The 15993-nt window shown below is 39.6% G+C and overlaps 2 protein-coding genes across 2 annotated transcripts; one reads left to right on the forward strand and one right to left on the reverse strand.

Annotated features, from left to right (window-relative positions):
- Window positions 1–6: 6 nt before the first annotated feature.
- Window positions 7–10297, reverse strand: mrpl13 (mitochondrial ribosomal protein L13). The gene is made up of 7 exons (XM_029452339.1): window positions 10150–10297; window positions 9110–9233; window positions 8705–8798; window positions 7368–7428; window positions 5571–5657; window positions 3622–3743; window positions 7–663 (listed from the first exon to the last, which is right to left on the reverse strand). The coding sequence occupies exons 1-7, from the start codon at window positions 10174–10176 to the stop codon at window positions 639–641; spliced, it is 540 nt and encodes a 179-aa protein (XP_029308199.1). The 5' UTR covers window positions 10177–10297; the 3' UTR covers window positions 7–638.
- Window positions 10298–10465: 168 nt separating this feature from the next.
- On the forward strand, window positions 10466–13945 carry dscc1 (DNA replication and sister chromatid cohesion 1). The gene is made up of 9 exons (XM_029452338.1): window positions 10466–10815; window positions 11205–11373; window positions 11502–11636; window positions 11814–11904; window positions 12093–12231; window positions 12421–12473; window positions 12605–12759; window positions 13202–13350; window positions 13537–13945. Exons 1-9 carry the CDS (start codon window positions 10646–10648, stop codon window positions 13646–13648), a joined length of 1173 nt encoding a protein of 390 aa, XP_029308198.1. The 5' UTR covers window positions 10466–10645; the 3' UTR covers window positions 13649–13945.
- The last annotated feature ends 2048 nt before the right edge of the window (window positions 13946–15993 follow it).

A 15993-nucleotide genomic window follows, 5' to 3' on the forward strand; every position in this document is an offset into this window, starting at 1 on the left:
ATAACATGTGTTTCAGGTCATTCGTTTAACTTTTCACCAGATTTTACAACACGCATGTAAAACACAGTTTATTAAATTGTTTATTAGCTTATATACAACTCGCATAAACAGAATTGATTTATGCTTTTACAACACACTGACGAGACAGAAAGCTCAGGATTCCCCAGTGAACCCACAACCCTTCAAAGGCGGGACAACAGATGTCATTTTTCTTGGGTCAGATATGATCGCTTCATGGTTGTGTACTTGTGCAAAAAAAATCTACAGAATCTGATTTTCTCTGATCAGAGCTGAGCCACATGGGGAAAGTTTCTGGATGCTTCAGGTCTGCTGTCGAGAGCAATGCGACTGACGGAGGTGTATTATTGTGTATCGAGGAGCACAGAGTGTGTTGGCATCTAAGTTATGACTTGTCTATTAGTAAAGTCCAGTTTTGGATTTAAACAAAAGCCAGTTCTGCTTCCTGGAACTACACATTTCATCTGAACAGAGAAAATCAGTTTTGTGTTTTAAAACAGATAACATCTAAAAGAAGTCCTTTTATTTTAAGCATCTAACGAGAAATGGAATCGAGAATGCTTTCAGGGTTGAAAAAACAAAAACCTTTTCAGCTTTAGTCACGTCGGGCAGCCTGGATTTCATTTCATCTTGTAGTCTTCAGGTCTGTGGAGAAAACACAAGACAACACATTAGTATGGGGAGGCATAAAAGTCTGGAAAAACATGGAGCTAAAGTGACAGATGAGAAATCACGCAGATCCTATCAGGGTTTGTTTTTTTTGTATTTTTCAAAATGAGAGCAGACACAGCGTCCTCTTTTTGTGCTTTTCTCCTTTTAATTTTGAGCAGAGATTGCAGCAGACAGATATTATCAAAGCATGCTGTATTGGTTTTGATACAAAGCAAAACAATTTTTTTTATCAATTGCAATAGCTCTGCTATCAACTACAGCAGTGTGTTTGTGCTGTTGATTTTCTGTGTCTGAGTATAATCTTTTTCCTCTGCTCCAAGGTTTTTCTGAGAGAATATTAACTGTGTTTAATAAAGGGTAACGATTGGATCGCCCTCGATGACCTCAACCCCTCCTCCCCTGACACACATGCATATATTTGATCAGTAAAATGAATAAGACAGAGTGAGTGAATATTAACTAGGCTAAGGCCCATCCCTTAAATAAACCAGTATTACCTTGACCTTGGCTACCACACGGCGACAGGCCTGAGCACTCGCACTGATTGGCTGAGGAGATTGGACCAGCAAACAATAAGACGGGGCTCATTTATCACCGTGCGCACGCAATCTGACAGCTGAATGTAATGCAGACATGCTGTACGATGCACGCACACAAACACGGAGGACAGTAACTGAATGTTTTTGGATCAGATCCCTCTGAAGATTCAGCGTTTTCATACCAAATGTGTTATAAGTACCAGATGGAGGGTTTCAGCATTGTAGTGAAGTACTGTTTGCAGGTTTAAAGGTTCAGTCCACCAAATATACAATAAACCCAAACTGCCTCTTGTTGTAACTAGCCATTCAGGTTTTGAGAGTCTGAGATTGAGCTGCTCCAGCACAAGAAATGTTTGTGCTTCACAGCGTTGAAATATCACATTTAGAAAAGTTCAACGGCAGCGTTGTTGTTTGTAATTTGGATGAACTGACTCTTTAATAACTTGACAAATAATGCTGTCCTAATATCCTGGTAGTCATTCTGCCCATGTGGAAATAATTTCAAGCAAAGCTAATTGTGTATTAAACAAAATGCAAAAACAAATCCACATAATTGTATGCACATCACATTATTGACGACATAATGAAACACATAAAAGTTGCATAACTGTGTTAACTGGGTAGTTACAGTGTGAAAACATTTACAACATTCTGGACAGTCGAAGAGTATTGACTGCAGTAATGTTGTTATTAGACTGCGATGCAGCTAAAAGTTGAGCCACAAAGTGAAGACTATTTACGATTTACCACTCCATTTTTACGAGCCCACCAGCAGCTACAACCTCTGAGCAGTTAAAATAAAGACAACCAGGGGACTTGGGTGTTGAGCCTCAGCTCCTGTGGGTGAAGAGGACCCACCCCAACATGGATAAAGAGCTAGCAGATGGTAAGATGGGTTGATGTAGGCCGGTGCTGAGCCGGTGGAAGAGAGAAAGCTCTCAGTTAACCCGTCACAAAGATGTTTTCTGCAGGTGACGCCGCATGCAACAGGACAACATTATCATGATCAGCAAACCACGGGTCATAATGTCAGTCTAATCTCCAGCCACAAAGTACTTTACTCAAAAAGCCATGAATATAAATTACGCCAAATAACAGATGCTCTCTCTCTCACACCGCGCAGAGAAACCTTGAATGTCCAAACAGGTAGTGGGGAAAACAGCTGACTTTCCCAACATGTGTTTCTGACATTTTACCATTTATGTTTCGATGTTTGGCACAACAACACAACCCGGGAAAAGCACAGAAATCTTTGAGATACAAAGTTTCTGTAAAACAATACAACTGCAACACATCTACAGAGGCCTGTTACATTGCCCTTTGATAATAGCATAATGTACAATAGCCTTGATTTCTAAATCTTTTCAGGGACGCTCACAAGGCACTCCAGTATGTAACCATAAGAGCACAACACAGCAAACCCCACAAATCTTTTATACATAGAAAATAAAAAAAGTCCACTTGGGGGGGGAAAGGTCATATTTAGGTATCAGGACTGAATTCACACAGCAGCAGTATGTTGTGTTCTCTGCATCATGTCACACACTGACAGCTCTCTGATCGCTGACGATCATTCACACCACAGACACATGTGTTTGTAGTTACAATGCAAAATATTGCATCTTATTATTATTGAAATGTCAGAGTCAAACTGGCTACAAAAAGGGGGTCGGCGAGCGATTTGATTGAGTCATACATACGTTGCCTAGTAAAACCATAAAATATAACAACTGTGGAAAAGAAAGTTTTCAGTTGTCATTTTAGAGTATTAGAAATCACTATTTTTCTTTTACAGATATACCAGCATAACATATTCAAACAACTACTGTATGACAGGCAGGGTGGTCGGCATACACTAAGACATAACAAAGTGACATCAGATCAACATCTCCCCCTTCTGGCTGCTGCTCATCTGCGTGCGTGTGCGTGTGTGTGTGTGTGTGTGTGTGTGTGTGTGTGTGTGTGTGTGTGTGTGTGTGTGTGAGAAGGTGCTAAGTAGGGTACTTTTAAAAGTTTGTCAGGGAATTAAAAAGACATTTGAAGGTAAAAGTTAGAGGTTAGCTTTACCTTTAATGTCAACATTTGTATTGTTCTATTTAGTTTAGTCAATTGAATACAGATAGTGAGGATGAATTTGTGTATATTTTCTCTGCAGGAGATTCATTTTGTTGCAAGTCACCTTGCAGCAACTCTGCCTTGTTTAATAGAGATCCTTATAAGAATGTGTGACACTGTCTTTAAAAAGGGAGACTGTGACAAAGACAATGCTCCTGTTAATGCTGTGAGAGTTTCTGTGTGTGTTACAGTGCATTCTGTGTCCCCCCCATCTGTATTAGCGATCATATGCAGTGTGTGCATTTATGCTGGCATTAGTGTACGTGTTTCTACATACGGTGTCCACAGCCTGGGGAAGGCGTCTATCTCCTCCTGCGTGTACTCGTTGAGTTTCCTGGGGATTTCTCTGGGCTGCTGGAGCTCCTCTGTCAGGTTGGCTCGGATGTCTTCTGGCAGCTCCTAGTGACGGTTGCACGGAGGAGACATTGGCATTAAAAATTAAAATAAAATGTGGAGTAGCAGAAGAATTTCAAGGAGAAAAGAAGGAAATGAGACAGGAGAAAATAATTGAAAGGAGGTGACATGAAAAATAAGGGGAGCGTTAGGAAGAAGGTAACATTTCTAGTTTCCAAAACACTCATAAGCAACTTGACAGTGTCTGAACTGCTCTGGCGTGTCGATGAGACTGCAGATATTCTCAGGCTCAGGATGCCCATCTGCTTGTAATTAGGGATGCACAGTGCACAGCATCAATTCTGATGGAGGATATTAAGTCGGCCAAAATAAAAAGACAGGAATCTGACTTCCCTCACTTCAAAATTCTGACACCTTGTGTATTACATTACAAGTCAACAATCAATCTGCTTTTCTTCAAATACCTGGAATTAATTATGTTCTCTTGCATGGATACAAATGACATCCAGTTCATATTTGGGCAGCCCGCCCAGGTCAATTAACGGCCTGTCGAGTACTTCTTGGTTTCAATTCATTTCAGAAGCTGTGATGTATGACACTGGTGAAACAATTACAATTGAATTATATCAAATGTCTGCATATAGCTACACTAATAATGCAAGATTTCTCTTTTGAATCAAGCAGAAAGAGGAGACAAGTTGATACACTGATAAATAAATGGCAAGACAGACACATTAGCTTTATTTGGTATCATGTTTATGTCCATAAAGTCAAATCTTCTAACTCCGTTTTGGGCTTCAGCGACCTTCTGACTCTTTAGCTGCTAAATGCTTCACCGTGTTCACCTGCAAGTCACTAAACAGGACTTCCGTCTGTGCTGTCACACATTTGGGCTGCACGCGGATGGTCCGCGCAGACCATCGTGGACACTGAAGGTATGAATTGGCCTTAACTGGGTCTGTCTGCTGTCTGGTACTGAGCAGGTAGTGTACATGGGGGCCTGCTCTGACTGATCACGCTGTTGAGCGCAGGTCATAAAATCAAAACATAAAGCGGCAAGAGCTCCGTTCAACTGAAGGGAAGTGAGTTGGTGATCTGCGGGTTGTGAATGCTGGACCCTGAATGCCCACCCTGCAGAAATCCCTAGATGGGTGCTACACGAGAATGTGGCGTGTGGTACTTGGCATCAACAAGGATGAGCATGTCACCAACACGCGCTTGTATGGGGGGGGGGCGCTAAGGGTGGGTGAGAAAACAGCGGTTAGGAGAATGAGGCTGGCAGGTCACTGCCAGAGACACCAAGAGCTGCCAGCCAGCAAACTTGTGCTGTGGGAGCCAACACACAGGCACCGATCACGAGGGCGTCCCGCAATAACATACGTGGATGTACTCAGGAAAGATGCGGGAGCAGAAAATACTGGCGAGCTAGCCAGATGCATGGAGGATCGGGATGACTGGAAGCACCGATGGAGGGCCCGACCTAGTTAACGCGTCTCAGTTGTATGCCTCTACTGACCAATCAGGTTGTAGTTTACATCCATTTATGGACAAAATAGCACCATCGCATAATTTTATACAATTAAACATTTGTGTAAAATTGTCATAATTGGCGTACGGATTCTTGAGTTATCGCCAAAAAACTTAAACATAATACATTCGGCCTCTACTGTCACTGAGGCATAACATGATTGAACTGTACACCTTTAAGTTATACTTGAATAAAGGGTTGAAATGATTCATTGTTTTGTGTCAGTATCTGCAAAAATGATACCAGTGCCCCCCTCCTCTTTGCGAACATCTGGTTGATTGAGGCGTGAGGGTGGCGGTCTGAAGACCTCAGAGGTCGGAGACATATGGAGAAACTGGACTTACGTCATCAGGAAAGATGTGTAACCTCTGCATCATGGTGCGGCGGTGCAGATTCTTTGGCAGCATGCCGTAAACCGCTAACTTCACAATCTGGTGAGAAGAAACATATACATACAATCAGCTCATTGTTTCCTTCTTCTTTTCTTTTTTTAAGAGCTCAGTGTCTATAGCAACCTTACATACCGTTCCCACATTTGCTTCCAAAACTAAGTTTCTTAATGTGAATTCGACTTGGAGAGCTACTAGACCGAGACATCGGAGATGTTGGACAGAGGCTGTGCTGACAAATCAGTCATCTGTCCAATTCTGTTTCTCTTTCGCTTGCCAAACCTCCAAACATCATTTTAAATAAACCACCATAAGGACACACGCTTGTGGTCACCGGCTGGACTACAACCTGCATCAGCAAAGAGCCAGCAGCAGAGTAACTGTCTCTTCTGGTTTTGTAAACTACAGATTGGAAACCAGTACAGGTCATTCACCTTCGATTAGTGTTTCCCACATAACAAGAGCAATTATACTCTATTTTTATTAGCCTACGACAGCCGCACATGGAAAAGGTCTACGCACCCTTGGTGTATGGTTTTCATTCTGTTGTTGCAGTTGACATGTTAAATGGTTCTGAACAGCCCTGATGCTTTTGTTCAGGATTGTTCAGGTTTGAGGTTAAACACCCTCGTCATAGACAATAACCTGACGTAACAATAAACAAATATTATAGTCGTCAAATATATCTCACAGCACAATGCACTTAAAAAACATCTTTATCTGTGGTAAACAAATGTAGTGTTAGTGGATATGAGCCACAGGGCCCACTGTGAGGTGTCAATCAAAGTAATAAAAGTTATATAAAGCTGAATGGCACCAACACTTTCAACCATTACTTCCGCTTAAAGTGTTATTTTATACAAATCTCATGAAAACACCAAAACCAACAATGTATTCGTGCAGCTCTCTACACTACCATTGTTATCAGGGGCGTACATTTATCAAAAACAGGTTACAAATATATAGTTTCAATAAGGCTCAATAATGTCCTACTCTGTTACTGGAACAGAAGTACATTTGTTTCGGACTATTCTCACGTGTGGATTTAATACACATTTGGTGTTCTGGTGAGTATTCACAGCAGCAGGACGGTGTATGTGGTAGAAACGTAAAAATAAACTACAGTGTCCATGTTTATCATAATGAAAGAACAGGTCACCTGGTCATTAACATTTGTATTACAGCTCTACGGCACAGAGGAATGGGCCGTTATCACGCTTTGGCTACACAAGAAATGATCCTTAGTGGATAAATTCATTGCTCGTTTTGGTCTTTTTCTCGTCAATTGCCAGTGATTTGACAAGGACAGTATGATGTCACATCAAGGTCAGACTGTAATAATCCCGGCATATTCAATGAACAGTCTGAAACCATGAATATGCAACACAACTAAAACCCCAGGAGACATCCTTAAACTGACATTCTTGTACCGCACCAACACCACCATCCCCCGTGTAAATCCACTGCTGTTTAATCCCTGTTCACTGCAATTCACAGCAGCACGTATGAAGGGAGGGATGAATGTAAAACCACGAAACACCTGCTCGTCACAGCATGTGGCAGACAAAGACATGAGACTAATCTACAAGACTGTGGGTGAAATCTACAGACCGTATATAAAAAGTCTTTAGTTAAATCATTCAGTAGAATACAAATATTCCTGGTGTAAAGACGGTGGCACCGACATCTGTGATTTTAGAATTCTCTTTAAATAATAATAAATAATGGAGAATACCGACTGAAGACACTTACAGCTTTCGGGTCTTTATGGTGCAGCTGAGCAGCTGTGACCTGTTTGAATCCACCTGGATACCTGTAGAGAAAAAGACCAGCTCAGTCAGTCCTCCAATCAGACGATTGAGCTTTGACATCCCTGGAACTTCTCTGCTTTACAGCGATTAGATATTTATGAAAATGAAAATATACATAAACCAGACATGACAAAGAATAATATCTTCCACTACGATTGATGAATATATTAAAGAGAATTCTGTTTTTTAATCTGGACTTCTAATCAAATATTTTTTCTCTTTTAGACAAAAGGAAATACATCAGAAAATGGGAATGCTTTTTAATGGCTTTTGCAGACCTCACTGTGTGCCCTTTCAAAGCAAACCTTAGAGAAACACTAACCACCCCCGATCTCTAATGCACAGGGACATGCATCGAGTAATATGGATACAGTTTGTCACAAATCTATGAGTGCAGTATTAAAATGCAACCGCACAAGCTTTACAGCGTAGTATAGTTTAGTGTAGCATTGCGTATGAATGCAGGAGTTAAACAAGCAAATGGGCCAAAATATGTTCCCCATTTACAATCTGTAAAACAAATACAGAGGAGGCCCCCACATTAGCCCTCGAAGCCTGCTAAACAAATGGCACAATATGTGAAATGCATGATATTACAGTCCCACCTCATGCTGCTGCTGTTCTCTATCGTAGACATCAAGTTGTAAAAAGGCCTTAATTTAAATATTCCATACCAATAGCGTTTCAGGGGAAGATGCTTTTGAACAGCTTTTTTCTATCTGCAAAGCTCGACTCATTTATACATCTTACCATCTACACAACTTTTCAACCTATTATAAAACACCCGACAAAACAATGTTTTTGTTTTAAGTGAACCTGCATAGTTACGTGCGTTTGGTTTATTAACTTTCAAAAATCCTACGTTCTACATCTTTCGGTTCCATACAGTCGCCCGGCTCACGGTGTCAAGGTGATAAATCGGTGGCACGTGCAGTGCAGCGAAACCAACGTGGTTGAAGAGCATTAATAATATTTGTAGATTGTGTGGTAGCCAACATCCAAGTAGATTGGATTCCTATACAAATCAGTAACCTATCAGCCTGTAGCACAATCCCTAAATCCCGTAACACCCCCTCCCCTCGTTTTCCGTACCCTTTGGATTTACACTGAGCTGATACAAGAACTCTCTGGAATCAAACTTAAATCCCTGTAAACGTGACAAGAAAAAAGTTCAAATATTTTCTGAGTGGTTCAAAGGCATTGAAGAACAAAGACAAATTAGAAAAAAGAAGGAGAGACAGGGAAAGTAAACTATCATATGAAGTAGTATGCACGTACCCTGAGTGAGATGAGTACACTTTCTGCTCCCATTTGTTTCCAGAGAAAGCTATTTGTTTGGAGTTCATTACTACTACATGGTCTCCACAGTCACCTGCGAAAAAGTTCAAAAGATGTTTATTTCCAGGCTTATCTTTGTGGTAAAACGTATGACTCTATTTTAACAGAGACACATATGTATAGACACAGATGGTATGAGGTTTGTTTGTTTGACTAAATTGTATTCTGAGAATGTCACTGTTAGTAATAAGTAAGTAAAAATATTTATTAAGATTATCCTCTACTGCCATCGTGTGGTCGTTCTATGCCAAAGCAACCTTAAACTAAGGATGGGATGTTATGTTAAAGACAGTTAGTCGTGACCTTATATGCGTGTGTTCTGTGACAAATTGAACTCCTACTTACTCAATGCATGGTAGATAGGCTTGTGTTTCCCCTGTAATCTAATAGCACACATGGTCGCAACCTTCCCGGGAGGCTGCATTCTGGCATCAATCAGGAACCAGGAACGAGCAAAGGTCACCCATTGCTAAAAGAGGAACGAGAGAAAGAATAGGTTAATTATATTTAAATAATGGTGTGAGAATCAACAAAAGCAATCTGCACTTTCACGGAAGACATTTTATCTCGTCACAGTCATCATTAACGTTGTTTGTAACACCTGTATTTTTTCTACTATGACAAGTTAAAATGTATGCTGTGAAAGAAGCTTATGGCGGTATAAGAGTAAGTGGCAACTTTGTACTTTGAAGATAGATATCAGACAGAAATATATTTCTGTAATAACATGAAGACTCCACAACTGACACCTTGAATATGCAACTAAAACACCTAAAACCCAAGGAACTGTCCCTGAACTGACATTGTTGTACACAGAATGCACCAAACACCTCAATCATTCCTGGTGCGTGTGCATGTGCGTGTGTATTGTGTGTGTGCCAAACTGGTTTGATTATTTTCATTAGGCATCACATCAGTGTGTCAAAAAAGGAGGACAATAAAGTCTTAAATGGAAATTTAAATTCACTATTCCTTAAGTAATTTTCTTACCAAAGTTTAAATGACATGAAGTCTTAAAATTGGTTTATAAAGAATAATTATTTAACCACAGAATATCCCCCCAAAAATGTGAAGCTATCGTAATTTGACAGCGAGATGTTAAAACGTTATGTTACCGGGGGCTGACAGGAAATAATATTAGTCATAACGCTTCTTCCAAACAATAGCGTAAGGTTAAAACATATTTGACTATTGTGTATGTTTCTAACTGCTGGGGTTAGTCCGCTACTTATATTATTAAGTAATAATATCATATTAATATCACACACCGGCTAGCTCGTTAGCATCGCACGTTGGCTAACGGTCTTACATTAACTTAAACGTACTTTACGGTCATATTGTGAAGAAAAAAATAAGATCATGTAATGTATCATTTGAACAGTTACCTGGGCAGATCTGGAGAAACTTGACATTTTTATTAAACTTGCAGCATATCCTCAAAACATTTGACCCTCAACGTGAGTGGCGGTCCGTTTGGTATTTTCTCTCGGTTCAAACAAGATTTGAGACTTCACTGTTCCTATATTACGGGTTACGGCATATTCAGCTCATGTAGCAAGAAGTACCGTAATTGCATGGCTATTCCCATGTTAATTGTTAATACATTAACTACAACCCTTAAATAACTGCTCATGGAAAATTGTTTTGACATTTATTTAGGTTTCTGTGATTTTAAGTTTCTACCCGGTCCTATTTTGGTGTCACACCTTAACGTAGTTCGCGCACTTCCTTCCCACAACAGAAAGAGAGCGGGGAAATTTGACAGACATCGATTATTGCTTCAAAGTTACATGTACTTGTTTTGTACATTACAAAAAAAGGTAGCGTATGCCAATTTGTTTCATTAAAACATTATCGATCTAACTTACCGTCTCATCCAAAATGAGAACTTTAGAGGAGGTTCAGGCAACTCTGCAGATCGCCAAGCTGAATGATGAAGATCTACAGAAAACAATTCACTGTCTGTCTTTTGGGGAAAACGTTTCATCGGCAGACTACTGCCTCATGGAGCTGGACGACACACTGTGCAAACACATAGAAGCTGGGCAAAGGTAAGGTATCACTAATGTGAATTAATGTACCTTTATAATATGTATGGAATTGTAATGCATGTGTTATTCTTATTATCTTCCAAATGTTTATCGGTCAACAGTCCAAAACCCAAAGGTTATTTAATTATAATGATGAAAAACAAAACAATAATGTTGTCAGTTTATTTTGTTTTGTGTATTCATTTAAAACCTGGTAAGAGTAAACACTGTGTAACTGCTGTCTTCTCCTTTTATATGTTCTTGTGTTACTCAAATGATTATGATGTGATTGAAGATAAGTAAAACAGATGTGCAGTGTAGTGACACAAGATGCATGATATGGATGGATGTAAACATAATGTAAAAGTAATTAATAAATTATACTGAACAATATTATTTTCTTTTTCTAGTCTAGTGATTCGAGGGGATGCAGATGAGCGTGCAGTGCTCTGTAGCGGTGACAAGACCTACGATCTAAAAATAGCCGATACATCCAACATGCTGCTGTTTGTACCTGAATGCAGAACACCAGACCAACTCACCAACAGCCAGGAAAGCTCTCACGTGGTGCACACTAAGGTATGGCAATGACACACTCACAGCTACCTGCCTGGTTTACTGTAACACCCACACCAACAGACACAATCTACTGTGTACATGTGCATTTATGACCAACAAACACTATCAATATATTCATTATGTTGTAGATCTGGGGATTTAGTAACAGCTACTGGGAACTGAGGAAACAGCGCCCTAAACTGAAGAAACTGAGGAAGGTTTTAATGGAGAATCCTTATGAAGGACCTGCTTTAGGGGGGCAGGAGGAGAATACCGAAAACAGGGTAAATACATATTTCACAATAAAGTCATTAATCAAAAATATCCTGTCGGACTGTGTAAATAGATAATTGGCTTTTCGAAGTATTTTGGCTTTCAAACCATGTTTCTTCAATGTTAAATGTTACCCTATTTTGAATGTTATTGTAGCTGTAAGTAAGTGTGTGTTCCTCCGTTACCAGTACACAATACAAGATCTGTTGGAGACAATCCAGGCCAGTGAAGAGGAGCTGAAGACCAATTTAGAAACCATCCATGCCTGTCAGATAGACGGTAAACAGTGACATTTCTTACCAATTATAATGTCTACTAATTGTTATGTTACTTTTGTTGCAAGGCAACAAATAGGTAAAACATCACCGTCAAGGTATTGCTCCTTGGTGGTGCAGTGCAGGGAAGATGCTTTTAAAACAGATAACTATCAGATGTGTACAGTAGAGAGTTTATTTTCTGTCTTCTAGGCTACTGGCGCATGCTGGACTTTGACTACGAGATGAAGCTGCTCAGTCATGTGACTCAGCTGGTCGATTCAGAGTCCTGGTCTTTCAACAAGGTTCCCCTTCAAACCAGTCTGGAAGAGTTAGCTCCACTGGAGCCCAAGTAAGTTAACATCTGGGATCTTCATGCTCATACAACAGGAAAACAAAAATACTGACAGTTTTTAGTGGTTTATGAGGCTAAGGAGTAATGCTATGAGGTAATACTGACTTTCTGAGCATCTATTATATGGCTGGATGACTGCTAATAGATGCTCAGCCAGTTTCTAATAACGTCTCTTCTCTTTCACAGAGAGATGATCGAGCACTGTTTAAACTGCTATGGGAAACGCTATTCTGAAAACGGTATACAAAAACAATCAATGGAAACTCAACTGACAGACCTTAAGTTTAAATGAGTACATTTCTACTACACAATAATGTCCCTGTGAAACGACACAGTACTAACACCTCTGTATCCTCCTTCCTCTATACAGACAAAGTTTTTTATGCACTGCATGAGGATAAAGTATGTCGGGGCACGGCCCTACTGCTGCTGCAGAACGCAGTCAAGTTCAACCTGAGGGAGTTTCAGGAAGTCTGGCAGCAGAGCGTCCCAGAGGGCATGAGCACAAGACTGGACCAGCTAAAGGTTAGCCTGTAACTCTCTTATATACTTATTTGATCTGTTTTTATTTACTTTTAAAGAGAAGAGATGGTCATTTTCACACCTCGAACACATCTTCCTCTCAACAATGCAGCTTCATGCGGTTTCTGGTTTTAAAATTGCACAATCAGTCTCTGTATTATATATAAATGTCAAATAAGTTGACTAAAGTAGTAATATCTTAGAGCGCTATGACCACCAGCAGAGTGTCTTCTTCTCTTTCAAGCCAGTGTGCATTTCATTGTACCTGCGATTCAGTTTCCATCTGCCTCTGACATGAGACAATGTAAAGCACAATTTCAAACCAACCTTGGATAATCACGCTCTTTTAGTAAAAGTGATTTGCTGAAGTTTTTCTTTCTGCTCATTCTTACTGACTCCTCATGAGAAACTGACCGCAGTGCTGACGTTGTCGTAAATCTTTAAGAGCGTCGCCCTGGTGGACCGTAATTCCCGTCCAGAGACCATCAGTCTGCTGCGGGTGGAGGATCTCTCAGAAGACACGCTGGAGCGCTTTAACCACCTCTTCACACTCCGAGACAAGTGGACAGAAGACGACATCACGCCATACATACAGTAGGTGTCATCCATTTAGGACAATATTGTAATGTAAAATAAAGGCTAAATAATCACCATGATGTCAATTACTTTACCATTTATGTAAAATAAATGTGTCTTGTGGACATTACTGCAGAAACAAATCACATAAATGTGATTTAGCTATCTGATAAATCATCGTGTGTAATGCTTCTCCTCATTCAGGGACCTGTGTGGAGAGAAACAGACCACCGGAGCTCTACTGACCAAATATGCTAGATCCTCAATGCAAAATGGGATCAAGGTCTTCAACTCCAGAAGGCCTGTTGCGACATGAACTGTCAAATTCTTGATTTACATTTCAAAATGAATGCGGCTATGTGTATTCCCAGAGTGACTTTTGTAATTGTGCAAATGATTTGACTCATAATTGTCCTTAAAATGCCTTGTTAGCATTGTCAACTATCTTGCAGCAGTTTAACAAGCTAGCCTGGAAAGTGATGATAAATAAAACATAACTACATAAAATGAAGATGTTTAAAAAGTCACTAAAACCAAAAATGTTTGTTATTTCAGTTTTTGTTTTGTGTATATATAAAAAAGAAAATGCTACATGTTCGTAATAAAAGAAGTTTTCAGAATATTATGTCCTATTGTCCTGACCTATATTAACCCGAGTTGAACAAATTGGCAATTTTTCAATTGACCAGGCTGGTTGTCCACAAGGTGGTGGCCTTTGCTGGTAAATTCATTCTGACACACTGACTGGATAATACAGTGTGTGCTGGCAGACATCCAGCTGTGTTAGTCGTGTACTGAATTCAAATGACAATTATTTGCAACGCAGAGACCAAGAGATCATTCACAGAATCACATAAATAAATGATTTATGAGATTATTTCATTCATTGACCTGCTTAATGTCTTCAGGTTTCTGCAGACAGGATCCCAGCCTCAGTCACATTAATCTGAAACGATTAGTCGGAAATAAGATCTGCGTATATTTTAATCATTGATTGACCAAAATGAATTTACCAGATTCTCAAATGTCAATATTACAGACTAAACAATCAGAATAATAATCTAAAGGGAAAATATGATTACTGTGTTCCATGACTCGGATTATAATTCCAAATTGTCAAATCTATTAATTGAGACCGAATTCAAGCCAAACAGATGTTGTTATACAGAGTGAATCATATATGACAACCCGGAGTTGAGACCAGGAGACGGACTTCTCACACACTCAAATCCCCATAATGACTGTGTCTGCCCCACACCACCGCTGCAAAAGTGCAACTAAATCGAAAAATTAAATGTGGGCTCTTAAACATCAGATCTTTATCAACGAAAGCTGGTAAATGATTTAATATCAGATAATAAGATTGATTTATTTTGTCTCACTGAAACCTGGCTGAGACATGAAGAATATGTCAGTCTAAATGAATCTACTCCACCTGGTCATATTAATACTCACATTCCTCGAGGTACTGGCCGAGGAGGTGGAGCTGCGGCCATATTTGACTCAAACCTCTTGATCAATCCTAAACCTAAACTAAACTATAACTCTTTTGAAAGTCTTGTTCTTACGCTCTCAAACCCAACATGGAAAACAATAAAGCCAGTTTTATTTGTTACTGTGTACCGCCCTCCTGGTCCGTACTCTGAATTTCTATCTGAATTCTCAGAATTTTTATCAAGTTTAGTCCTTAAAACAGATAAAGTAATTATTGTAGGTGACTTTAATATTCATGTGGATGTTGATAGTGACAGCCTTAATAATGCATTTATCTCAATATTAGATTCAATTGGGTTCAGTCAGAATGTACATGAACCAACTCACTGTTTAAACCACACTCTGGACCTTGTTCTGGGATATGGTGTTGAAATTGAAAGTTTATCAGTGTGTCCACATAATCCTCTTTTATCAGACCATTTTTTAATAACTTTTGATGTCCTGTTACTGGACTACAAGCCAGTAGGCAAAATATCCTACGCTCGATGTTTATCTGAAAGTGCTGTGACTAAATTTAAGGAAGTGATTCCATCAGCACTTAATTCAATACCAGGACTCAATATCAATATAATGGAGGACTTTAGTCCCTCCCAAATTAATCATCTTGTTGATAGCGCTGCAGCCTCACTGCGAATAACACTCGACTCTGTCGCTCCTCTAAAGAAGAAGATCATAAAACAGAAAAAGAAAGCTCCATGGCTTAATTTACAAACTAAAACAAAAGTCGAGAAATCTTGAAAGTAAATGGCGTTCCACTAAATTGGAAGAATCTCGTTTAGTCTGGTTAGATCATCTTAAAACGTATAAGAAGGCTCTCCGTAATGCCAGAGCAGCTTATTACTCTTCCTTAATATAAGAAAATAAGAACAACCCCAGGTTTCTTTTCAGCACTGTAGCCAGGCTGACAGAGAGCCACAGCTCTACAGAGCCTTCTGTTCCTATATCTCTCAGTAGTGACGACTTCATGAGCTTCTTTAACCATAAAATTATAATTATTAGAGACAAAATTAATCTCCTCCTGACCTCAATTGGTAATGACTTAACTTCAACCTCCGGAATTTCAAAAACATCTGTAACTCCTGAAATATATCTAGACTGTTTTACTCCAATCAACCTTAACCAACTAACTTCAACAATCTCATCGTCTAGTATAGTCAGCATTTTTCG

Source organism: Cottoperca gobio, chromosome 16, assembly GCF_900634415.1.
Source record: "Cottoperca gobio chromosome 16, fCotGob3.1, whole genome shotgun sequence".
Taxonomy (NCBI): domain Eukaryota; kingdom Metazoa; phylum Chordata; class Actinopteri; order Perciformes; family Bovichtidae; genus Cottoperca; species Cottoperca gobio.